Genomic DNA, 27,091 nt, shown 5'->3' with positions numbered 1-27,091 from the left:
GGGAAGTCATACTTTTGGGCCTGTAAGCAGACTTGTTATTCCTAACCATAAAGTCTGAAAAAGAACAGCTTTTTTTGCAGATATCAGTCCTTGTGGCACCTATAATTTACAGCATTAGTAAATACAAATGGAATTAATGCCAGGTAAGGTTTCCAAAGGGCCTGGGAATCGGATACACTTTCGAAAGACTGTTGACCATGGATCACAAACAGATCTGTTTAAGGGACATGCCTGGCACACTGTCTTGAAAATTTTTCTTCACCAAAGTAGCGGTGTTGAACTCAGCAGTTCAAAATGTCTGGGTAAGCGCTGGCAGGATTCACCCCTCCTTAAATTTCTACATTTTTACAGAGCTGTCTGAACATGTAGGAACAAGCCCTAACTACAGCTGACTTATTTATGTTGTTCACGCCAATCAAAATACTAAAGAACTTGGGACATTAGCACCCCTTTATCTCTTTGTCTGTACAGATCGCAATCCATAGAAAAGAGGAATTAACTCTTTCCCCCTTCCCTCCCATCCTTTTTCTTTCTTCAATTATTTTACACTTGTGATTCATTCTTTTCAGCATCTTTAGCTTGTATCATATGAAATTTGGCTTTCGGCATTATCATAGGATTGAAACTACCTTCATTTTCACCCCTTTGGTCCCTCTAAGAAACACTGAAAAAGCCATAAAAGCAATATTCTGTCCTTGAAGGTGTTCCAGAGCCAACTGAGCACAGCTCTGAGCAACCTGATCTAGTGAGACCTGTTCTGAGCAGAGTGTTGGACTAGATGACCTTTTCAACCCAAAATTTGATGCTACGGTTCTACGAAATTCTAACTGAACTACATTTCCTATGCTGGCCAATATCAGTAGTCTTTCCCAGTAGAGTGACTGAAACCTAAGGAATGTAGTAATATGAGTGTGGCATGGTGCTTAACTTTTAAATCCTTCTTCACCTTGAGCTATTTTTGGCCCCCTTCACAGAAGTGTGGCACTATCCAGAATTTGGGAAACCAGCTGACCAGCCAACATTACTGAGCTAAAGATAGCCCATATGTCACCCATTACCATCAACAGTCTTCTGCCATCTCCTCTCTGAATTAACAGTAGAGTTCATCACAAGCCACAAACTTTCTGTAGACTAAAGTTACCGAGATTTCTGTGCCAAAATCAATCTTAGCCCTGACCATATAATTAGACCACATTCCCATTGCCTCTCTTGGGGTTTTTTTGGTTACTATCCAAATCTAAAGTGTAATAAGAGGTAATAACAGTATCCCAAACCCTGAAAAATCTTAGCATGGAGAAAATTACATTAATTTCCAATACATTTACAGCAATATGATTCCAAACACTTTCAGAGTATTATGTCATATAAGAATGGTTTAAGTGAAAAAAAGGGTTGCTATGAACTTGATCGACTTTTACTTACTTACGGCCTGGTGCATTCTCATCTCTGAAGTGCAATTTCTTTTTCCACACCAATGTGAATTCCTGACAAATGTTTTTTGTGTGCCTGCCATGGCCCCAATTCTTCTCCACTGGCTGCTGCCACTCATCCACTCTCCTGCACCACACAGCTGACTATTCCTTCTGAAGGGCTAGAGTTTTACATTTGGCCTTATTGAATTGGACTTCATTTTTTCCAGACAGTTTTTCCAATCTGTCAAGACAATTTTGGATTTCAGTCTTGTCCTCCAGCTTATTCACACAGGTTGCAAATGCCATCAATCTGTACAATCTCAAAGTCATTAATAAAAAATGTTGACTGGTACCTGTCCTACGGCAGACTTATGCTTTTGTTTCTTAATACATTGTTTTGGTCTGATACTTCTCAGACAATAGTCTTAATGTTTTGCTATTTTTCAGTGAAATGCCAGTACAATAAATAGTACCATTATCCAACCCTTCTTTCCCAAAATTGCTTAGGAGACTAGCTAGTGAAATAATGTCCAGACCTTAAGTCACAATATTTGACATCTACAGTTTATTTCCTATCCTCCAGCATTATTGCTTTGTCAAAAAAAAATTAAATTTCTTTAACACAAGTTGTTCCTCAAAAAAAAAAACTGTTTTAGCTGTTATTCATCCCTCTGTTGTCTTCTTCACGCTTGCAGATTATTTATTTCAACATTATTCTGAAAACCAAAATGATATTAAGTCACTGTATCACCCCATCCTTTTTTCCAAAGACTGGCACCATGTAAGTCTTTTCCCACGTCACTCCCCACCCCATGTTCTCAAAGGTCATTACCATATCTCTGTGTTTTTTCCCAGCTATCTCCCAGAATAGACATAGGCAAATGTTGTCAAGTCAAGACTATTTGAAACACCTACCTCCTTTATCTTTTTTTCTCCCGTTATATCCTGACTTCTCGTTTCTTTTCATAATGTTAATTGTGCCAGACACCTAATCACTTTTGAGATAGCACTATTTTTCATGTCTTTGGGTGATATCTTCCTCTCCTTTGAGACGAGGAACAACTGTGCCATGGACATTCATCTCTTTCTTCATATACATTCAGATGTTTTTTTCTTATTCTTTGTCCATCTGATTTTTGTCCCTATATATTTGTGCTTGTCTAAAAAACTTGTCCATAGTGCTCCGACAAAGTTTCTGGATCCTGAATTTTTTCTACCCATCTCTGAGATCCCTAAAGGTCTGTTTGTCCAGGTCAGTTTCTTACAACTTTCTTAAGCCTTTTTTTATGTTGGGATAGTCTGTATGTCTTCCTTTAACAGAAATTTCTTTAAGCCTTGCCAGTTCTCCACAATTTTTCCACTTAAAATAGTTCCCTTCTGGGTCTTAACTACTTCGATTTGAGGAAATGTACTTTCCTGGAGACCATTATCAGTATCTTGCCTGCTTCTCCTAAGACCCATCCATACTCTTTCAGTTTCATCCAAGCTGTCCTCTATCATCATGTTCTCAGTCCGTTTCTACCTGTTCTATTAAAAGTCATAAGATCTCCTTTTCTCTTTGGGTGGGTTTTTTTTTAGTTGCTCATAAAAAAATTATTAACATCCAGGGTTTTTTTATATATCCTGCTGTACTCTTCTTTCCAGGCATGCCTTGTTCAAAGTCTTCCTTTCTCACATGCCCCAGTTGCTACCAATAGAATCATAGAATCATTTAGGTTGCAAAAGACCTTTAAGATCATCAAGTCACCACTGTGACTAATTCTGCAAATTTTCCAGAAATGGATTCAAAGTTGTAAAGTGAATCTTTCACACTGAGAGCTGGAATATGGTTGTGGCACCCGACCAAGTTAATAATCAGTGTTTAGCAAAGGAGTGAATTGTTGCTACACCACAGACCTTTCTACGAGCATATCAGTTCTGGCATCTCTCTTAAACACTAAAACCAAATCAAACATTGGATAAAGCCAACTGGTGCACGCAGCAGGAAAGGCTGCTTTACACAGCACTGGGGCTTTGCTGGAGTGTTTGTTGGAGTCATTCTCATCCTAGCTTTGTAGGAAACCCAAAGACTGTTCCAATTCCAGGCATCAACTCTAATTGCAGCTCTTGAATACGCAGATTTGCATAGACTGTGGTCAAGCTCCATGAAGAAGAGCTTTTTCCCAGTTTATTGGATGGATTGTTTATATTCCTTGTGGTTTATTTGTCTGCTTAATTAGTGCTTGAATATCTTTGCGTTGTTTTTCCTCTAGAAGCTGATTCTAGGGTATTTTAATATCCTCTAGGAAATTTCTTGTAATGCTTCAATTAAAAGCTTTCTCACACTTAGCTTATTTTAATTTAGGGCTCTGCATTCAAATGACAGAGGAACAATAAAAGGAAAATTGGTTGGATCCTACTATTTTGATAAGTTTAAAAGATGAACATTATTGATTGCATGGGTTATCTCTTTGGTTTCTCCTTATGTTCTGTAGGCTCAGATATATCATACACATCAACATTGTGTCTGAGCACTTCTTGGTAATGCATTAAGAAGCTATGTGACTTACACAGATTATTTATATGGTCATTGCTGTTCTCATCTTTCCCCTTCCACTGTGTGCATGGAGTCTTTTCCTGTTCTTTTAACTTATTTAGTAAATACACCATTTGTACTAGACATATTGTGATGCACTGTTGTTTAAAAAGTCAGGATTAAGGAAAAGAAGGATGGGGGTCCTTAGCTCAACAGCCTCGGTGACAACTTTTTGCTATGAACAAGAGGAGTTTTACCCAGCTCAGAAAAAGTGAATTGTGTCAGCAGAGTGAAAGCGTTAGCCAGCAATTCCATATTGTTGATCTTCTACATATTTCAGCCCGAACCCTTCTTCATCTCAGAATCCAATCACTAATTATCCTTCTGTATGATATAATTCACCATAAATGCAAACCTCCTTTTGAATCTTCCTGTTCACTTTCTGTCAGGCAAAGTGTTGCTGCCCCTGAATTTTGTTCAAATCTTACAACTTTATGAGTTTGCTAGGTGAGCCGTGCTCATCTCTTCTCCTTGATTTGAATGCATCTAGCTGAAACAGTAGTTTGAGTGGCGTGTTTATGACGATTCGTGGATGTGATTACCAAGAGCTAGAGGCAAGCATGCAATGCAAATGTGTGAAATAAATCAGCAAGTATAGGGCTGGTCAGCTTATCAAACATCATGTGGTTGAATGTCCCAGAAACTTGAATACGTGTCACACCCTGCACAGGCCTTGTCTGGCATGCCCTGCCTTGGCTACGCATCTCTATTAAATGACCATCACCATGATTTGCTACTGTGGAGCTGACCTAGTTTCTGGAGAGAAGCTCCAATTAAGCAAATATCTCAGCTGTGTATTTTTTCTTAATAGGAACATGTTACTTTGAGTACATTCTTTTGAAGGATATAGCATTGCTTTGGGAAAGTCAGTGCTGCAAAAAATCCACTCAAGCTGTCCAGCAGTTACTTAGGAATTAAGTATATCATATGAGAAGGAAACCACACATTTTCTAATCTTTGCCAAACACATGGAGATTCATCTCTCTTATGTTTCATGTCCTGAGATGACGACCGTGATAAGAATTGACTTAAATCCCACAGACCATGTTTTTGCTTGCAAATTGGCTTAAGCTCATCTCCTAATCAGGTAGTTGAACCACTTATGTTTCTTGGCTGAATTTCAATTTGGGTTCATCTCTTATGAAATTGTTCCAGTTCATTAACCAGTCTGGTGATCCTGAACCAGTCTTTATGGGAAAATACAACACTTCTAGCCAGGAAAGAGAAGATGACCAAGGCAGATTTAAGATAAGATCTTTAGACTCTTTGTCTTAGTCTTGTGACAGATCTTGAAGGCTGCTTCCCAGCAGAGTGTCCCAGATCCTCCCCGCCTCCTTCAGCTAGACATCTACAGCTGAGTAGCCACTGAGCCTTCCGTGGGGTCATGAGTGGTACTAGTACGATGGCAGGTCCACCTCTCTTCCTGACAGTGCTGGCACGTACAGCCTCGGAGCACTGAGCCCTTCACTCTTGCCCTAGGCTATTATCTGGGGTACATCAGTGGATGGATGGGGCAGCACAGGTTGGTGAGGCAAATCAACCTTAACAGGGCACTGCTGAGGGCAACAACATGGTTCTCCAATGTGACAGAGAGGCATCATAGGTGTGCCTCTGGTTAGGAAGGATTCTCTGTTGATGGTGTTCCTAGAGCTGGCTTTAAAAATGTCAGGCTTGTACAGAGTCAGGGAGAGTCAGAATATGGCATGGAAACATGACACTTCCCTTGTGTATTCCCACTGTTTACCATTGCTTTCAGCTGAGAAGGCTTCCTGAATCTGACACAATTTCCTCATTTAGTAACCTATTTCTTCACAGACTTGTGCAAACTCTCCCAGGAACCTTATAAACTTCCTGTACTGCAATATCATCTGGCAAGGAAGCCTGCTGCAGATACGGTTACCCCTTCTTGTCTTCTCTTAATCTGACATGCAATACTTTCATGCAATGGCCCCTAGTTCTTACTCCAGCAGACACCAGGAACAAATGTTCTTCTTCACCACCTCCTTTCCCCTTGATTTTTTATCATCACCTGTAAGTGTCTCTTTCCCAGACTGAGGAGTCCTAACCTACTTCATCAGACTTCATACAAAACTGTTACTAATAACTGCACGGATTTGTTGCCCTCCTCTGCAGTTCTCCTATATCTCCTTTGAGATAAGGGTGCCAAACTTACACATGGTATTCAAGATGTGGGACAATCCAGATTGTAAAGTCTTACGCACTGTCATAATGTTCTGTGTTTTCTTTTCCACTGCTAACATTTTATGGTGCTTTTTGTTTTATTCTATTCAGCTTTGGGCTGTTTTATAGAAATCCTAGGTATTTAAGGAAGTATTTATCATAACCCCAAGAGCTCGTTGCGTTTTTCAGTATCTAGTGTGAAAGGAGACAATTTCTGCAGTCCCTGCAGCCAATACCTAAAGGCATTGTTTCAGCTGAATGTATCACACTGTTCTCACTAGATTCAGCTTCAGCTTTTCCAGCATGCTGTAAAAATTCCCAAAACTAGTTTTGCCTTCATGAAGCCAAAGACGTTTTCTTAATCTGAATCCAGCAAGTTACTTTTAAAGAATTAGAGGATGCCCATGGTAGTATTCAAAAAACAATTACAAGGATTATGAACACAAAATGTTTTTTAACAGTAAAATGTGCCATCAGCTCCCTTCTTTATCAGTTTCATACGTTTTAAGTTTCATTGCATCAATACAATAAAAAGAAGATGATGCCTGCTGGAAACTCAGGAGACCAGAAGTCTGTTCCAAGTGTCACCAAAGTCCTGCTCCCTGGCCTGTGGCAAATTTTTGTATCTCTGGTTTGTCTCCAATTATTTATTTATTCTATTTTCAGGGGAAATCCTGAGGGGAAGAGGTTAGCACATATTCTCATGTAAGTGCCTCACTCCTCTTTCCCCTGCACCAACATGAAGAGTGGCCTTGCTGGGACCATAAGAAGGCCTAGAGTCTTTTCTCTGACAATAGTAAGCTGCCTAGGAAAATGTGTAACAGCAGAGCAGGTAAGTAGTAATACACCTACACACCGTCCAGAGTCTATAGTTGTATTACTCTTCCTCCAACCAGGGGCAGAGGTGCCTCCTCTGTGTTTGACACCCTTAACAGCCCTTTTTCCCTCCTCTAGCTCATTTCTTGGCAATTTTGGCTGCATTTTGCTTTAACAGCTAATCTGCAGCCAAGACCGTATCCATTCTCAGACACCTGTAACCTGGCAGTTGTGCCACAGTGATGGCACTGCCAAGGTGTAGCCATTGTGCAGGAAAATCCAGAGTTTCTCACTAGCATGGTGCTGCATGCAGCTATATCATAAAACAAGAAGTGATCAGAGGTGGGTCACTGGTGTACAAAGGGATTTGCATACACTGACAAGCTGAAAATAATAGAATGGGTGCCAAGAGCTCTCCTAAACAAATTATTTTCCTGGCATTCAACAAGCTATCGGCATTCATGCTAATTTTGCTTACTTTCACCCTCTCATCTGACCCCTCACTGCTGTGCGAAGGTAGTCCCATTACATGGAATTATTTGGATGTAGGAGGCACCCCTGGATGGTGAGGAGCTGAGCTGTGGTCTTTGTTGGCTCTAGCAGCTGGCTGTTTTATTCTTCGTAAACAAATATGACCTAAGGCAAACATTGGTTTTTCACATTTTCTCCAGCAAATATGGCTTTAAAAGTGGAGGGGGGAAACAAAGTCTAAGAAAGCCTCTCAGCTGTCAGTAACTTCTGTGTTAATTTTTAATGTTTTATTTTCCCTCATCCTGGAAAGAAAGTGGAGCAGTAGAAAGCACTAATCTCCAACTGCAGTAATTTCCTGAATGCCAGAGAACTGCTGTCAAAACCAAGGATTCACTCACTGCTGAAACATCTGTATTACATTACTCTACTTTCCTTTTTGCTCCTGCATCGTGGCCTGCAGTCAGCCGCTGTTCCAAACCAGAAGCTGGAAGCAGCTGCAGACTTCAAAACCTTTCCAGGCTTCCCCTGTCTAACACAGTTGCAGTGTAACTTTCACAGTAAAGGCTTCTTTTTGGATTGTATGGATGCTTCTTTATCCAAACACCACAAAGCAAAGAGTAAATCTTGTTTCCTTCCTGGAACAGAGCTGGAAAAAATCTGCGCTGGGTTCCTACCATTTTTTAATGTGGCCTTACTGATTTCTTTTTGCCTCAATTTCCCGGTAGTTGCCTTTAATCTGTATCATTTTCTTCCACTGACTCTCCAAATGCTCATAACACACACTTTTCTGGAAGTGCACTTTTCTTCTTTTCCTCTCTGTATATTTATATTCTAGTCCCTACTAAAAATAATGATGATAGTTTCAATAATGACTGATCTTTCTTGACCTGATTTAGCTCTTTAGGTAGCTGACGCAAGAAGATTATTCATTGTCTTCTCCAAAGTAATTTCCATGAGTCTTTGGGAGTCATGTCTTCTGTCTGATTGACTCATTAGATTTCAAGTTCCTTAATAGCCAAGATCAGAAGGATTGATTTGGATAGTACATTGAGGGAGTTTGCTCCTGACTTGCATGTCAGACCTGGATTTCTCTTGAGAGGTAGCAACGCATACAGAACCCACGGATTTTTCACCAGAAGAATGCATGACCCTAGCAATTGCCCTGAGATATTTATTTTGACACCTGTCATGTTGCTGGCATGTTGTGGGACAACTACCTTCTGTCAGTGTCACCACAACAAGGACTCTCTGGCATGCAAGGAAATGCTCAAAAAGCAAAAAGAGGGGTGGTACAGGGGACAGCCCCAAGCAAAGACAAACTCTGTAAAATGATGGTTGCACAGTGAACATTGCCAAGATATCTTCAGACTCTCCTTCATTCAATTCTCTCAGTCTTTGCAGCCTGCAGCCTTGTGGGGCACCTGAGCCCGCCTCGCCAGGGACCTTGGTGATCTGGGAAATCTAACAGTGGAGACAGAAAATTTGTCTCCTATCCCTGAAGGATTTTGGTTAATATCTTTGTTTCTTTGTCTTTAACTGGGGGATAACATGTAATTTCTGAAATTCATCTCTAACTCCTTCCTTCCAATAGGGACGTGTAATTTGAAAGACACATTAAGTGAGGCTTGCTCTTCATCACTGGGAACAGAGATCTGATGCCACATCGGGGGTTTGGATGTCCCACTCTCCTCCCTGGGAGATCAGGAATTCAATTACCAGGTGGTTTCTTGAAAAGGTGCAGCTTCAGAAATACCCTGGTAAAAAGCTTACCCAATAGTGTAAAAGTGAAGCACCTTGGAGCAGCACAGAAGGAGATGACTACCTCCCCTTCTCCACAGCAGCCCGGTGTCACTACCACTGGTACTGTTGCTGAACTTCCATGGGGTTTGGGAACCACTTGGAAGATCTCCAAACCCTATGGAAGTTCGTTTGAAGAAACAGGGCTCGTACGAAGATGCAAAGCCACCAGTGAAGAAATTCGGGAACCGCAGCTTGGTACAATGTCGTATCTGAAGAGACATCCTTACAGTGGACAACAGGGAAGTCTGATTCAAGGCATCTCATTTAAGCCTAGCAAGGGCATCATATGTGTTACATCCCTGGATGGGCATTCACCTGGTAAATACATCTGCGTATGGTCACTGGCTGCCAAAGCAGTTGCTCTTTCAAGCTGTGGAGTCCCAGGCGCATATTTATCTGTCACCGTCCATTCTCTTCCCTGGCTCTGCTTGCTAACAGAAAGCTCTGCCCTGGAAGGCCAAGTTCACTGACTGCAATGACAAAGCAGCACAGAAACACTTGGTGACAACTGATAAGACACTGATGCTGCCACCCAAATAGTCCAGCCATAGCAGTAAGGTGATTCCTTCAGCAAAACCTGTCTTAATGGGGCTACTCTGACCTAGTTCACCTCCAAACTAGAGAGCTATCAGTGGTGTTTTCTTGCTTTTACTAGCCAAGATGAATCTGATGTTCCCTTCTGGCCTCTAAATCAGAATGCAGCCATGCAGTCACTTTAGAGCCAGGGGGAAGAGAACAAGCCTATCCTACATGTGTCATGCTAAAAGCAGACATCTGGTTAATGCTTTTACATGCACGTTGCTATGCCTGTTGCTAAATTCATGACCACTTTTAACCCTGTAGGTTGCATCAAATTTCAGCGTTTGGACCAGTAGCTACAGATACTATTCTCCTCTTCTTTTATTAACTTTGAATATTTATACATGTACAACCTCTTTATTGGAAATCATATTCCCAGACTAGGAAACTGCCAGGTTGACATCACTCACAGGGACACTGTTTGTTGCTTTAAGGAGCAGATTTACAGAAGCTAAGCTGAACCACGTGAGAGTTCAAGCAAAAAGACGCAGATATGCATTTCTGATCTTTCATGGCAAGGTCAGGGAGGGCTGAGCTGATCAACAATGTGTTGAAACAGGGATGAGGAGATGTCCTCCTCCTGCTGTCAGTGCTGCCATAGGATTCCACTTTGCAATGGATTACATTGGATCAGAAGGAAAAAGTGAGGCATACAGAAGACATGTAACTCTCTCTGACCCTAATTACCCATGCTATAGACCCCAGAAAGTCTTTAAGATTTTGAAGCAATGAGGTGGCTGACCTGAGTCCAGACTTTGCACACTCCCAGGTAGCACATGAGTTCCCGAAACGGCCACGTTTGGAGAACAAGCACTGGGTAAGCAAGCAGAACCCGGGCTGGCTGGTGTTGCATGTCACCAGGACTGGCAAGAAAAACCTCTGCCAGGAGGGATTTTTGTCTCAGCCAGACGAAGAAGAAAGGCAGCTGAGAAGCATCTTGGTATATAGGGCCAAATTTCTCAGACGATGTGAAATATGATGGTGCCATTCTTTCTGTGAGTGTCAGAATCTGTTCCCAGAGGGCTGGTAACTGTCCTTATTTGTACTGAGAGAGACTACAGGAACAAGTCTTTGTTAGGCATTGCCACTCGCTGTTGGCATTAAAAGCAAGAATAAGAATGATGCATTGGGAGTTTTATCCCCCTGCTCCCTTTGCTTGGCAAACATTTCACGGATGCAAAACACTTGTGTGCTTTTAGCTAAGTACAAGCTCAACTTCCACCATTAAAAATTTGGCATCTGTACGGTATTAAATTGAAAAGAGAGCAGAAAAACCACCACCGGCAAATAGGAGACAAACAAAGTTAGCGGCTGGAGAAATTAATGCAAGAGACATTTTCTTCCAGGTGAGGTTTTTGCGGTAAATCACCCTCAGGTCACGGCTCTGCCTACGCCCTGTGTCGTTGCCTACAGGTAGCCAGCTTCAAGCACTCATTTTATTGACTCCTACCTCGAGGTGGACATGAGGTGAAGAAGCCAGTCAGGGGGTGAACTTGCTTAATGCCACACAAATAAATCAGCCCAGTATCTATTCCTCATCCTCTAATATTTTAGGTGGTTTAGAAAAGAAACCCCAAAACCTCACACACATCGAACCCAGACCTTTTTAGCCTGTCACGAGGTAGCTGCTGAAGTAATTTGGGTTATTTCTAACCAAAGGCAAAGTTGAGGAGCAGCACAGAGTTTGCAGAATTGAATTTTAGTCAAAGCCTATGCTACTCATTTTCATGCCATGTATTTATACTTGTTTGTATTTAATTGTGCTAAATTAGAGCGTGGGAGCCTGGGAGGTCCCTGTGTTCACTTAAGCAAGCAAACAAGCTACTGGGAGAGATTACAATGTGACCTGAATTTACAGAAATAATATACATTTTGTTGTATTTCTACGTATATATTCAAATTTCTATTTATATTCATATTCATGTTTATCATAGAATCACAGAGTCATAGAATTGTTTGGGTTGGGTGGGAGCTTACAGACCATCCAGTTCCAAACCCCTGCCATGGGCAAGGACCCCTTCCACCAGAGCAGGTTGCTCCAAGCCCCATCCAGCCTAGCCTTGAACCCTGCCAGGGAGGGGGCAGCCACAGCTTCTCTGGGCAACCTGGGCCAGCGTCCCGCCACCCTCCTAGTACAAAATTTCCTTCTTCTTCCTGATCTAAATCTACCCTCTTGCAGTGTAAAGCTATTAGTCCTTGTCCTGTCGCTGTTTGCACTTTTGAAAAGTCCCTCTCCATCTTTCTTACAGACCCCATCATCAATTTATGCATCATGCAAACTGAACTACAAAAAGGTTTTAGACTGTTGGGCTTTACTGGACTCAAGATCATTGCCTTGATTCTAATGCACACTCCTGGCCTGGACTAACACACATAGATCAATTCACCCTTCTGTTGACAGCGTAACACCATGACCAGCCGGTGTTAACCCCTGCCCTATGTGCTTCTATCCTTGTGGCCACACCACTTTCCCCCTCCTCCTTCCCTGCCGTCCCCTTTGTCCCATCCTGTTGTGATGACACATGGACAGGTCTATAGCAGGACCAAGCTTGGAGGTATCTTCACATGAGGGCACCGTGCTGGACACCACGTCGTCTCCAAGCCCGAAGATCCTCATGCCGTGCAAGTGTCCCGTGCTCCTGATTGCCACAGGGAAGTCCTCAATCCAAACAGAATCACAGAATCACAGAATCACAGAATGGTAGGAGTTGGAAAGGACCTCTGTCGGTCATCTAGTTCAACCCTCCTGCCGAAGCAGGGTCACCTACAGTAGGCTGTAGAGGACCTTGTCCAGGCGGGTCTTGAATATCTCCAGAGAAGGAGACTCCATAGCCTTCCTGGGCAGCCTGGGCCAGTGCTCCGTCACCCTCAGAGGGAACAAGTTCTTCCTCATGTTCAGATGGAACTTGCTCTGCTTCAGTTTGTGTCCATTGCCCCTTGTCTTGTTACTGGGCACCACTGAAAAGATCTTGGCCCCATCCTCCTGACACCCACCCTTCAGGTATTTGTAAGCATTTATAAGGTCCCCTCTCAGCCTTCTCTTCTTCAGGATGAACAAGCCCAGCTCCCTCAGCCTCTCCTCGTAGGAGAGATGCTCCAGTCCCCTCCTCATCCTCGTAGCCCTCCGCTGGACTCTCTCCAGTAGCTCCTCATCTTTCTTGAATTGGGGAGCCCAGAACTGGACACAGGACTCCAGGTGAGGCCTCACTAGGGCAATGTAGAGGGGAAGGAGAACCTCCCTCGTCCTGCTGGCCACACTCCTCTTGATGCACCCCAGGATCCCATTGGCCTTCTTGGCAGCCAGGGCACACTGCTGGCTCATGGTTAACCTGTCATCCACCGGGACACCCAGGTCCCTCTCTGCAGAGCTGCTTTCCAGCAGGTCCGCCCCAAGCCTGTACTGATGCATGGGTTGTTCCTCCCCAGGTGCAGGACCCTGCATTTGCCTTTGTTGAACCTCATCAGGTTCCTCTCTGCCCAACTCTCCAGCCTATCCAGGTCACGCTGAATGGCAGCACAGCCTGCCAGTGTATCTACTACTCCTCCCAGTTTGGTGTCATCAGCAAACTTGCTGAGGGTACACTCTAACTCTTCATCCAGGTCGTTGATGAAGAAGTTAAACAAGGCTGGGCACAGTACTGACCCCTGAGGGACACCACTAGTTACAGGCCTCCAACTAGACTCAGTGCCGCTGATGACAACCCTCTGAGTTCTGCCATTCAGCCAGTTCCCAATCCACCCCACCGACCACTCATCCAGCCCATACTTCCTGGGCTTCCCCAGGAGGATATTATGGGAGACTGTATCAAAAGCCTTTCTGAAGTCAAGGTAGACAACATCTACGGCTCTCCCTTCACGCCAGATCCTCTTTGCTAACCCTCCGTTCCTCCTAGCACTCCTGACATCTCTGTTTCTGTATCAAATTTCTATATGTCCTGTTTGTTTAAACAGCAGCTGTTATAACAGTGATTTTCTCAGGTTTTATCGTTATCTTATGGTTGCAGAATGGAACAACATCTCTTTGTGGGCAAAGTCCTAGTCTGGCCTCCGTTTCCAAAAGCTGCTGCTCAGGACCTTTATTTACGAGCAAAAGAGTCAACCATGAGGCAGACCTTCACATATCAAAGGGGTTTTGGTTCAGGGCTCAAACCGTACCTGCCGTTTGAGGCAGCTGATGGTCTGAATTTCTAACGGGTAGGAAAAAATACAGTAATGGCAAATAAATGCTGACGTTTGGGGGAAGTGATATTTCTCAAAGGAACAAAACTGCCAAAAGAAATATTTTTCTGTGATAACAGAGAAACCCTTCATTGCAATTTTGACCTTTTGTAGCATTTTTATTTATATATTTACTTCTGCTGTGATTTATCTTTTATGCTATTATTTATTCTATTCTGTACATCAGTGACTGCTCTTTTTACATTGTCATAAGCAATTGTTTTGCTAATTGCTAATTCTGCTGGTAATTTCTGAAGTAATTGGCCTTACGCTTTGCTCATTCCCCCCTGAAAAATAGTGTTTTGAAATGCGGATCTAAAATGTTCTGCTTGGTATTGAAGTATTTTATTATACGGCTCTTAACAGAGCAGAAGCCAAAAAAGCACATCCCTGAGGAATGCTTCATTTCGAACGCATCAACATTCTCACTGAAATAACAAACATGTCCAACCCGCCCTATAAACCACACTGATCCGCCTGCTCTGTCTACCCATCCCACCTGCCTTGGCTGTCCAAATCTCAGCATGGCACTCAGTGCTGTTCTCCTTGCACACAAAGAAATAACCTGGCCTCTTTCCTTGGCTCCTGTCCACTGTATTAGACTGTATCTGAGATCTGGGGTGGAGGCTTGCTCCTCCTGAAGCACCCATAGCCCAGGTGTGTTGATAGGCACCAATTGCTGATGGCCTGGAAGATGCTTTGCCACCTCATTTCATGCCACTTCTCGTTTTGAGTTTGGAGGGGCACCTGTTCACTTCAGTCTCGCTCCCCCACTTGCTGTGTCAGCTCTTGCACCCAGGAAGCCAAAATAATTTCTGCTCCTGAGAATCTTCACTTAATCAGAGCCAGGCTCTGTAAAAGCATCTTCATTGCACTAATACTGTGGTCAGAAATAAGGAGTTAATGTGCTTGGTAACCCTTTTCTTTTCCATCCTTTTTTTCTTTTTCACTTTATTTTACCTTTTTCTATTCAATTGCACCAAATTAAATTAAAACTCGTAAGAGGAAGGCAAGAAATTACTCTCTGCATTAGCTGCCAATAAGCCACGAAATAACAGCAAAGGAACTTTTGGCTAGACCAGGGGAGACTTTCTAACCGAGAGCATAGGGAGGCATTGGAGTCCACTGCAAGAGGAGGAAGCCACCATGAAGGGTGGGTTTGGAAGAGGCAATGCCATCCTCAGTAAAGCAGCTTGGGCCAGATCACCACTGGCTCTCCTGCATGTGGTCTGGGGACCATTGAGGGCCACCAGAACCGCTGTAGGGTAGCAACCAGTTAAAAATCAAATGAAACCCAAAGCAGACATGTTCACATGCAAAGGGAAAAATGCAAACATAGTAAATGGTGTTGATGTGAGAGTTGCTGGGATGATTCGGGGAAACAGGAGGCAAGGGGAAAGGGAAGGTGTAATACATGTCTGGGGAATTTTAAGTAGGCATTACAAGAGCATTGTCTGATTTTCTTTTCCCCCTTTTATCTGTCAGCTAATGTAAGTTATTTCCTCTCCTTATCCTTCTCGCCTCATTAATTAAGATATAAACATTCAAAGAGCAGCCTGATTTTTCCTAGTTTTCATCTAAAATTGCGACAACACAACAATATCATTAAAATGCACATTCATCACACAACCTTCACAAACCTGACTTACATCAACAAAAAGACTTCCCGCACTGGTCTAAACAACATCATCACCACACCAACAAAGGCAGTCAGTTTATGAACACTCCACCCCTCGTCCCTTCACCTCAATGCAAAGAAAAATCCCCCACAACTGTAATGCTCTCTGGCAATGTCCAGTCCGTGTTTTGCCCGTTACCTCTCCCAATTACTGCGCTTCTCTGGAATTTCTGAAGAGCACCATGCTGGACGCCACAATGGATGGCAGTAAAGGTTTGAATCATTTCCTTCAATCACTTTTAGCCCATTTTTTAATATTCTTGAAGACCTGGGGGCAGCTGGACTCAGGAGCCAGCAGAGCTAACTAGCCTCCAGCTGGATACGGCTTCAGAGGGACACACGGTGAAGACTGATCCCGGCTTCCTAGAGGATCATTGAATCACATGCCCTCAGCAAGGCAAGCCTATCTTTACAATCACTTAAATGTTATCATTCCAGCACTATTCCTCATTGAATGTGACCGGGAACCATCCCTCCCAGCTCTGGACCCGGGAGATTCTGCAGGCAGCCGCACCGCAGCTTTGCAGAGCAAGGGTGCAACCAAGGCACAGCTCTCCTTGATGTGCCCTGTATAGACCTGGAGTAATTGCAAATGTTGATCAAACTCCTTTAAACTGTGGTCTTTTGCACCAAAAAATTGCCTTTCCTTTTTCAAGACTCAGGTATAATGGTTTCTCCATCTCTCAGGTATAGTGGATTCTCCTCTGGAGATATTCAAGACCCACCTGGACAAGGTCCTGTGCAGCCTGCTCTGGGTGACCCTGCTTTGGCAGGGAGGTTGGACTGGGTGACCCACAGAGGTCCCTTCCAACCCCAAACATTCTGTGATTCTATGATAATATTTGATTAACACTGTTTATCAGGTGTATGTGTCTTTCTTTGCATTTAAACAGCCCCGTTCACACCACCATATGGCACTACCCAAGTCCTAGGATAAACTCAGCCCCAAAAGGGTAAAAAAGAGGTAGGAAAGAGATAAAACATGCCAAGAGGGGAAGGAACTGTACCTCCTTCCAGCCCAAGCCCAACAGATTGGCAAGGTCCCAGGCGCACGCAGATCTCCGTGTGTGTTTACTTCAAGCCCTGCAGTTCTTCCACGCAGACCTGCCCGAAGACTTTTATTTGCGTTGAAGTGTGTTAGTATAAACCTGCTCCTCGTTAGTTTAAATTCACCATAATAACCCTGTTTTAGTCTGAAACAAGGAGACAGATGCAAAGCAATGAGTTAACTGGATCTTCATGAGTTGATGTTGGCTAGCTGAGCTGCAGTGGTGGCACAGGATGTGCTCTCTCCCTGCCCTGGTTGGGAGGTCAAAGGCATCAGTGCAATCCCAAAGGTTTTATGCATGGTTGGGGCAGGTCGGTCAGCCTGGAGCAGCACATGAGGCGGCAGCCCCAGCCTTACTCCCATCAAAAGGTGCAGCTTCAGCTCAGCTATCCCATCCCTGAGTCCCATTCGAACCCTGCGGTTCAAGCCAGCTCCAGCCTGTCAGCCAAGTGGGCAAGTTGTCTTCGGAGAGGTCAGGAGATGAGCGGAGCTCATGCAGGGAGGACAAGACGCAGGGCAGATGCAACCTTCACCCTAACAGCATTTGCTACCATGTCATTTGGGAGGAACCTTTCTTTTCTGATCAAAAAGGTGATTAAAATTGCACTGTACATGAGAAGCTCAGTCCAGCCTTAGCTTTGGAGAAAGGCACGTTTTCTTTATCTCTGTGTGTCACTGGATAGATTAGATGAGATATATTTATCTAGACAGCAATCTGTGTAGCTGCAAAGACACAGCTACAAAATTCCATGGGTTGAGATCATCCCATGTTGAGTTTAGCATCCCAGCACTTCATTTTGGTGGCTGACATGTTTTCATCAAAACATAAGGAATATGAGTAATTTGACCTCAAGTGTTGGGTGTTTGGGATTTTTTTTTTTTTTAATTCACATTAAACAAAATTTAAAGAGTTTGTTTGGTTTGGGTGGGGTGTTTTTTTTTAGGCAAAACTATCCTTTTGAACATTTTTCTTGTATAGTATTTGTTACTGTTTGCTTGTGTTTTCCAGTTGCTCTACTTTGCTTGTTCCCAGCAGGGTCAAAAACCCAGCTCTAGGAAGGCGGGAGAAATCTCAAAGAAGAGAAAAGTGCATGAAAGAAATAAGGAAGATCAAGAATGTGTCATTTTCCTGCAACAATTGTCAAGGAAAATAAGGGAATAAATGTACTTTTACAATTTTTTGTCCACTCTCATACCCAGTGAATCAACAACAGATCTCCCAGGCTCTGACAGAACAGCAGTTGAATCACCACACTGTCCACTTGGGCTGCCCTTTCAATTCATTATTTAAGAAAGAAAAGTTGAATAATCGTGGATAAACACACTCCAGTGAAATATTTCCTGTATACAGCAGAAAGGAGCCGAGGGAGAGCCCCTGTTCAACACTGGGGTCAGTCCCATTGCAACGTATGGAGGCAGGAGAGTGGGGTCACTGGGAAGAAACCAGTGTAAACAGGATCTGCTTGTATCAGTGGGAAAAAAACCAACCCTGTTTAAATTAGCCAGAAATATGCGCCTATATGTTTTAAACCCAAGCTGCCATTTTCAAGTCTTGCAGCAGGGTTAAGTCACAGCTGCAGAGCTGCTGATCACACACTGTCCCTGGATGCAAGACACTGGTTGTCTCTTCTGCTTTTGGAAGGATCTAGAGACGAGCAGCCCATGATGGCACCTCGTGCAGACACCTGGGCTGCAGCTCCAGGATGGGAGGACCAGGCTTAGCATGGGAGGGATGCTTGCTGGAAGCCCTGGATGCAGGGCAAGAGAGGGGACCTGCCAGCGTTGCAGAGCACCCTCCTGGTGGGATGCTGGGGCTGGGGAGACCTGCCAGCCTTGCAGAGCACACTCCTGGTGGGATGCTGGGGCTGGAGGGACCTTCCAGCCTTGCAGAGCACCCTCCTGGTGGGATGCTGGGGCTGGAGGGACCTTCCAGCCTTGCAGAGCACACTCCTGGTGGGATGCTGGGGCTGGAGGGACCTTCCAGCCTTGCAGAGCACCCTCCTGGTGGGATGTTGGAGCTGGGGAGACCTTCCAGCCTTGCAGAGCATCCTCCTGGTGGGATGCTGGGGGGAACCTGTCAGCCTTGCAGAGCACCCTCCTGGTGGGTTTCTGGGGCTGGGGAGACCTGCGAGCCTTGCAGAGCACCCTCCTGGTGGGATGCTGGGGCTGGGGGGACCTTTCAGCCTTGCAGGGCACCCCCCTGGTGGGTTTCTGGGCCTGTGGGGCCTTTCAGCCTTGCAGGGCTCCCTCCTGGTGGGATGCTGGGGCCAGGGTCCACAGCAGGGGTGGTGTCCCGTGGGAAGTTCCCCCCCGCAACAACGCAGCTCCAGGACCCCGGGGAGGGGGGGGGGGGGGGCGCCGGGCAAACCCTGCGCTCTGCTGCCGCCTGGCGGCAGCGGGCGGAGCGGCGGCGGCCGGCTGCACCCCCGGGGTACTTCCCTCCCCTCCCCCGGGGTGTCTGCACCCCAGCGCTGCGTGACCCCCCCCCCCACGAGTGGATGCCTGCCCGTCCCTGGGGGTGCCTGCTCCCCACCTCTGGGTGCCTGTCCCCCAAGTGCGTGCCTGCCCTCTCCGTCGGTTCCTGAACCCCGCAGCGGCGACTGCTCCCCCCGCGAGGGGGTCTCTGCCCCCCATGTCCGTGCCTTCCCCCGCCCCCCCCCCCATCATTTGCCTCCCTCCGCCCGGTCTAAAGCTCCCGGAGCTGCTGCCGGCTTCCCCCTGCCCCGGGCTCGCCTCGTCCCGCAGAGCAGCGCTGCCACCTCCTCCTCCTCCTCCTCCCCCCCCCCCTTCCTCCTCCTCCTCCGGCACCTGACCGCGGGGCTCCCCGCACCCCCCCCCCCTCCCCCCCGGCCCGGCCCACCCGTCCCTCCCTCCCCCCGCCCCTCCGGAGCTCTCCCGTGCGAGCGGGAAGGCGAGCGGAGCCGGCGAGAGCTACCGGCCGCTGCCCAGCGCAGCCCCCCGGAGCATGCGAGGGCAGAGGGGGGGCACCCACCTCGCTGCCCCCCCGGGCGGGCCGCCGGCGGGGCTGAGCGGCGGAGAGGGCCGGTCCCGGGGAGGGGGGCAAGGCGGCCGGCCGGAGTGAAGAGGGCTGGGGGGAGCGAGGAGCAGCGCGTCCTGCCTTCCTTCCACCCCTTCATCCCTCCATCCCTCATCCCTGCGTCCCTCATCCCTCCACCCCTCCATCCCTCCTTCCCTCCATCCCTCCACCCCTCCACCCCTCATCCCTCCACCCCTCCACCCCTCCATCCCTCCACCCCTCCACCCCTCCATCCCTCCATCCCTCATCCCTCCACCCCTCATCCCTCCATCCCTCCATCCCTTCACCCCTCCATCCCTCCATCCCGACTGAGGACCCGAGCCTTGCCCCCGGGGCGGAGAGCGGGGAGTTTGGGGGGGGGAACGAGGTGCTGAACAAGTCTCAGAGGGGGCTGCGAGGATCATGCCGGGGGGGCTGCGCCTCGGCGTCGCTTTCTCCTCGCCCTCCATGGAGCCCGGACCTTTTCTACGATGATTTTCCCTGAGCTGAGCAATGGCAGCTTGAGTGGGAACCGGACGGGACAGGGCAGCCAGGGTGGAGCCAACTGGTCCTGGGGGCTGCAAGGTGAGGAGACCCTCGAGGGCAACGGCACCACACTGACTTTCGCCTTGGACGCGCAGACGGTGGGCATCGGGGTCTTTCTGGCCGTCTTCATCCTCTCAGCCATCGTGGGGAACATCCTCGTCATCCTCTCGGTGGCTTGCAACCGGCACCTGCAGACAGTCACCAACTACTTCATCGTCAACCTGGCCATCGCCGACCTGCTGCTCAGCACCACCGTGCTGCCCTTCTCGGCCACCTTGGAGGTGCTGGGCTTCTGGGTGTTTGGACGCATCTTCTGCAACATCTGGGCAGCCGTGGACGTGCTGTGCTGCTCCGCCTCCATCATGAGCCTGTGCATCATCTCCGTGGACAGGTACATCGGCGTCAAATACTCCCTCAAGTACCCCACGATCATGACCGAGAGGAAGGCGGGGGTCATCCTTGTGGTGGTCTGGCTCTCCTCCATGGTAATCTCCATTGGGCCACTGCTGGGATGGAAGGAGCCACCGCCGCCAGATGAGAGCATCTGTAGCATCACAGAGGAGCCGGGCTATGCCCTGTTCTCATCCCTCTTCTCCTTCTACCTGCCCCTCATGGTCATCCTGGTGATGTACTTCAGGATCTATGTGGTGGCCAGGCGGACCACCCAGAGCTTGGAGGCCGGGGTCAAGAAGGAGAGGAATAAATCCATGGAGGTGGTACTGCGCATCCACTGCCGCAGCGTGCTGGAGGAGACTCTCTCCAGCACCCGGAGCAAGGGGCACAACTTCAGGAGCTCCCTCTCCGTGAGGCTCCTCAAGTTCTCCCGTGAGAAAAAAGCGGCCAAGACTCTCGCCATCGTCGTGGGTGTTTTCATCCTCTGCTGGTTCCCCTTCTTCTTCGTTCTGCCTTTCGGTAAGTGACCCCGTCCCCCATCCCAGCCCCGCTGCCCACGGCAGAGCCCCCGGGAACCTGCTCTTTGGGACAAACTTTCAGGACACAACTCATGCATGGAGGTGAGGGATAGGCAACTGAATTATAGGGGAATAAACCAACAACGAATTAATTGAATTAATTAACACTTATTCAATATTTATTAATCAGTCATATAATCAATCAAAGCAATGAATAAAATAGCAGCCTAATAATTGGTTTAATTAATTCATTCTGCATTCAGCACATTAATTAATGAAGTTCAGGCTGCGGAGGAAGCAGCTCTGTTGCTAACAGGCTGTAATTACGGCACAGCGATCTCCAGAGAGCTTTGCTGTCCCTGCCCCCCGGCTCGCTTCCTCCCAGTTTGGGGGACGGCACCTGGATCTGCCTCTGTGGGCCCAGGGTTCCCACCTCTGCTGTGAACTGGTGACGGTGCTGGAGAGGAGTGAGGTTTGATCCCCCCGAGGATGTTGTCAGAGTCTGAAACTCAAAGTCCCACCAACTTCCCGGGATGCCAATGTTGTGCAGGAACCTGCAGCGGGACCAGGTCTTACCCGCAAGGGTGATGCTCCTGGGTGATTTCCCGGGACTGACCCACCTCCCGCAGGAGCTGTGCCCTTAGCTTCTGGTCACTGGGTGCTTGTTTGGGGTTGCCTTTCTGGGTTGTGCTCTAAAGTTTTGGCAAGTTGTCTGCCCGGGTGAGAAGGATGTAGCCCTCTGCGTGCAGAGGACGCTGTGCGGGCACGGAGCCCACCGGGGAGGTGTGATGTCCAAAGCAACGTCCCCTTCCAGCACCAGTGCTACCCGCGGCCCATGCCCTTCATCACCACCTCATCTAACAACAGGCACCCAACTCAAGGGACCCGATTAACCCTCTGGAGTGGTGCAGCTAAACCTAGGGGGGGAAAAAAAGGGATTAAATTAACTTCTGAATATTGACGATGGCCTTTGTGCGGAGCTCAGCAAAGCAGGGGAGTCTGCCACTCCATCTGCTGGGTGGGATCCACGTCCACCGGGGACTTGTGTCCGCATAACCCTGCAGCCGGGGAAACATTAGAGCTGGTTCTGCACTTTTTCTCAAGATTTTTCAAAATCCTCTTGCTCGAGGCTGCCTCTCCGGTCAATGAAAACAGCACCATGATCACAGGACTCCTTTTGACCTGCTGAGGTTTTGATCTCCCTCCAGCGTTGTAGCTGTCCCCCCGGGGACACCCGGAGCCCAAGGCTGTCAGACACTTCATTAAGGCCACTCAGCCCCCAGCCGCCCTCCTGTGGGATAATTCACCCGGACCGACGGTGCCATGGGAGCTGAGGTGTCCCTAGGGTGCTGGATCAGGCTTGTGGGTGTCTGGGTCTCACCATGCTGCTGCACCATCTTGTACTTCTTCTCTCCAGCTTCTCCCTCTAGGTTAGGGTGGTATTTGGTGAGTTTATCTCAGCTCTCCACGGGGGTGAAATTGCTGCTGTGAAGAGTTTTCACCCTCTGTGAGCTCAGAATTTCATGCTATAACTCAGGCAGGGAGCGGTAAGGCTGCAGAGAACTTCTTGCTCTACAAGACCAGAGATTAACTACCCCATCTGACCATGCCTCAGTTTCCCTTTCATTGAGCAGGTGCCTTGGGGGATCATTGTAGCCTGCAAATAAATAGTTTGGGAACTGTGGGGCTCAGGGAGATGCCGGTACCCGAAGGCTGAGCTCTCTGGGCAGCCCCAGCCTGACACTCGCCTCCTTGCAGGAACCAGCTCCGAACCTCACTCACATCTTTACACCTTACAGCTAACGAAGCTGGGAATTGGGATCCTGTTCCTCTGAGTTATTCCCAGTCCTTGGAAATAGAGAACAAACATCAGGCAAATACTTTTCAGTAGAAAAAATATTTTCGTTTCTTTTTTTGTGTGTTTTACCCTCTCTGTCCTCCCTTGCAACTCCTGAACCAACTTCTCGCTGATGTAAATCGTTACCTTTGCACTGAAGTCAAAGGACACACTGATTTACACCGGCTAAAAATCCAGACCTCATTCTTTAAGCACCTCCCGTGAACCCATTTGCTTCCTCCGAGCACACAACTTGCCCAGTTCTTTATAAACGCGGCTTTGATCTTTACTTCCTGCTGTATTATATATATAATATAAACACAGCAAAAGTTCCTTTATTTTATGACTACAAAATATGCTGCCTTTGATTTCACCCCCCCTTTTATTAATTGCAATTTCCTATTCAAATATGAGAATCATTCAGTGCCACCTAGATGTAGAACAGAAACTTCTGCAACGAATAATCTCTGATTTTACAGCTGAGGAGATAGGTCCGAAACTCAGAGAAACCAACAAAGTTCACTGTGAGTCCACGAACTGAAATACGCTGGGGCCAGTTCAGCTTGAAAAGAAGGCTGTAAATGGTTAAGTAGAATGGCTATTTTGCTTGCTTGTTAGACAAACTTCCGTGAAACGATTTGGGGTCAACTTATACCTTTATACACGTTTTAAATGAAAATGAAACACTGGTGAGAAACAAAAATCCCTGTCGATGGAAGGGAAAAATATTGTTTCAATTTAAGAAAAGGATGAATGGACGTTCATTAAAAAATGAGTACTCAGATACAGATACATTTAAAAATGAACTGTCACAGCAAAATTAAATGAATAAGTGTTCTATTTTCTTCCAAACATATGCAAATGTTTTGATTTTTATTTTCTATTTGACATGAATTTGCAAGAAGTTGCCGTTGGGTGACTTACACTGTTGGGTGACTGTTGTCTGATTATACTTTTAAGGGTTAAGTAAATTCGTCAACTGAAAAAAGACTCCCAACTCTACTTAGCATGGATTTAGCAATCACAATCTTCTGCACCAGCTCTGTCACCAGCGTCTGTGTGAGTCTGCACACATCTCTGCAACTTTCTGCAGAATAGTTTCACAGAATCACAGCATGATCGGGTTTGGAAGGGACCTCTGTGGGTCACCCAGCCCAACCCCCTGCCCAAGCAGGGTCACCCAGAGCAGGCTGCACAGCACCGCGGCCAGGCGGGTCTGGAATATCTCCAGAGAAGGAGACTCCACAACCTCCCTGGGCAGCCTGGGCCAGGGCTCCATCACCCTCAGAGTGAAGAAGTTCTTGCTCGTGTAAATTCCTCCATGTTAGTTACACAGGAGTAATATTTACCCCATCAGCACTGAGAAGCTGAAACAATCAATAATTTTAAAAAACAGGAGCTATGTGTGTGCTAAGTGTTGTCTGCCTTTTCTCTGTGCTTGAATAACCTACAAATATGCTTCTCTAAATCAGCTCAAGCTCCCCTATGCTTCCACAGCCTATTTATCAGCTGAGTAATTTAGTTCACTCTTGGGTTTGTGATACATGTCCCCAAGCACACGATGCCATCACCAGGAGTTTTAACATAATTAACGGTTTCTGTGGCTAATGAGACTCTTTAAGCAGCTGGTTGTTCAACAAGAGATGAAATCCTAATAGCCCACGTAGCTCTCGTGTGGGTTGTATCTTTTGCCGGGTGTGCAGTAGAGCTCTACTGAGCTGCTTTGGGGTTCCTGGGTGGTGGCTGTGTGTTTTATGCCAGGGGGCCTCCTCCCTTAGCAAAGACCTGCCAAGAGAACATAACAGGAGGTTCCTCAGAGGGGTAAGCCAGGAGTTTAAGGGTGCTTTGTAGGATAGGATTTATCTCCCTTTGTTTGTCTCAGACATCTGTGCCTGCTTCACAGCTAGCCATAGCATCATGGAGATGCTAGTCGGAAGGGACCTCTGAAGGTCCAACTCCCTCTCTGAGCAACACCAATACCAGACCAATCAGTCTTGTTCACCCAAAGCCTCCTTTCTCTTTCCAAGGAGACTTTCTCAAAGTGTGACTCACCTGACCTGTTTTGGACATCCTTAGGGTGAGATGAATTGTGCTGTCAATCTGCCTCTTCCTGTCCCTTGACTGCAAAAGCAGCCAGAAGCACTTAACCAGCCGATGATGTCTGCACCACAAGTATTTGCAGAGAGGTGGGATGTATTATAGTCTGGACCTTTTCAAGTCTAGTGGACTCAAGCTGCCCAGGTGAGAGAAAGCTCAATCCTGTGTCAGCTCAAACCTTAATTAGAGAAAGAGAATAGACAGAGAAACCCACTCAAAGTCACACAACCATAGAGGCTTCACTGGCTCTTCTGCTAATGGAAAATCCTGCTAAAAGTTAGGTGCTGGATTTGTCCTTGCAGCAGGGCATCTATGCAATGGGTCATGGAACCAGAACCCCCTATACAACACCTACAGATACTGTGATCTGCTTTCTCAAACCTGATCATGGAGGAAGTAAGTAAGAATAGGAGAAGGAATGGAGCCCTGCTCCCCACCCACTCTTCAGTGACTGGGGAGCATGCCAAGACAATGTGGGACCCCAAATGGGACCATCTCAGCAATGGAGGCAGATACCTCTCCATCACCACCCCAGAATCATCTAAGAGGAAACCACCACCCCCTGGGATCAAGGATGCACTAGCCAGTACCTGGGATGGTGATTTACACTCCTCAGTCACCCTTGTTTTTGAAGAAGCATCGTCTAGTCTGGGTGGTGGGCTCTCATGTTTGTTATTCTTTGGTTTTGGTTAGAAATCAAGACCTGTGTGAGGAAGGCGCAGCAGCACCCGTAGCTAGTGCCACATAAGGGTGAAGGCCACAACCCGAGGCTCCCTTCACTCTGTCCCTCCACAGGCAGCAGATTACCCAGACAAGGAACGACTGAAGAGATCCTGCAGTATGAGCAAAACCCTCCGTATTTGTGGTCTTATATTTGCCTTGGGGTGGTGACTTGCAGTGGAAGCTGGTATTCATTTCCAAGTAAGATTCAGAAAAACAGCGTACTGGCTTTTTCACCTGTATCCTGAAGGAACGGCAGCTGCTACACAAACCAGGCTCAGAAAGTTCTCCTTCAAGCCAAAAAAAAAATATTTTTGTAGATGCTGTTTTTCACAGGGCCGAAGTCCTTTCACAAAGCATTTTGCAGAAGATGGGCTCACAGAGGCATAGCAGTGCTCAGGCTTCAGTAACGGTCACTTGTAAAATAAATGATAGGGAAGACAATGTTGGTAGAAGCACATTTCAGATGAGACCAAGTCTGTTCTGGTAGAAGTGGAGGATCTAATTCTGTTCTGATAGAAGTGCAATTAGCATGGTTTCCTAACAAAAAATGGGCTTATGTCATAGCTCTGTGCCTGTGTGCATGTAAGCCTTTCCTTACCACCCAATGAACTCTTTCATCAATCTCAATCGCATTTGAAAAAGTGCTAAAAGTCCTTGATATATCAATTATAAAAATGGGCAGATGGATAAAGGAGTATGAACTTCTGTACTCTCCCTCCCAGAAGGAAGGTTGCAGAGTGAGTTCAGCCCCTGGGTAGACACCAGAAAATACTCACATGTCACACAAGATACAATTCCACAGAAACCCAAACTTCTTTAGTTTTGTTGTACATGGGAGGACCTGATCAAAAGGGTGATTTAATAGGAGAAGGATGAAAGACAGACCATTCAGTTACTTTGATTGTCAGGGCAGTCTCTAGTATCTCCTGAAATTTTCTGAATCATGGTGGAAGTGGCAGAATTGGCATGGAAAAAGGAATGGGCAACTGCTTTGGAATAATTAGGTATGGCCCAGAGCAGCAAATCAAACTGGAACAAGAGCAACTGCAATGGACTATTCCATCTGCCACACGTCCCCCATTGATCCTAGTCCACAGGAACCATACGTTCATTAAAAATGCCGACAAAGACACAGACCCAGATTCTCAAAAGCTGCTAGATACCAGGCTCCAGTTTGATATAT

General features: G+C 46.6%; 1 protein-coding gene across 1 annotated transcript in view; it reads left to right on the top strand.

Annotated features, from left to right (window-relative positions):
• The first annotated feature begins 20,172 nt into the window (after positions 1-20,172).
• ADRA1D (adrenoceptor alpha 1D) overlaps positions 20,173-27,091 on the top strand; it is a 50,489-nt gene continuing 43,570 nt past the window's right edge. Inside the window, exon 1 of the mRNA XM_009934734.2 lies at positions 20,173-21,252. Within this exon, the coding sequence (XP_009933036.2) occupies positions 20,286-21,252 (967 nt within the window). The 5' untranslated portion in view covers positions 20,173-20,285. The remainder of the gene's footprint in view (positions 21,253-27,091) is intronic.

The sequence above is a fragment of the Opisthocomus hoazin genome, chromosome 5, assembly GCF_030867145.1.
Source record: "Opisthocomus hoazin isolate bOpiHoa1 chromosome 5, bOpiHoa1.hap1, whole genome shotgun sequence".
In the NCBI taxonomy this organism is placed as follows: Eukaryota; Metazoa; Chordata; class Aves; order Opisthocomiformes; family Opisthocomidae; genus Opisthocomus; species Opisthocomus hoazin.
The sequence above is the reverse complement of the archived record's forward strand: the minus strand, read 5'-3'. Positions and strand labels throughout refer to the sequence as shown.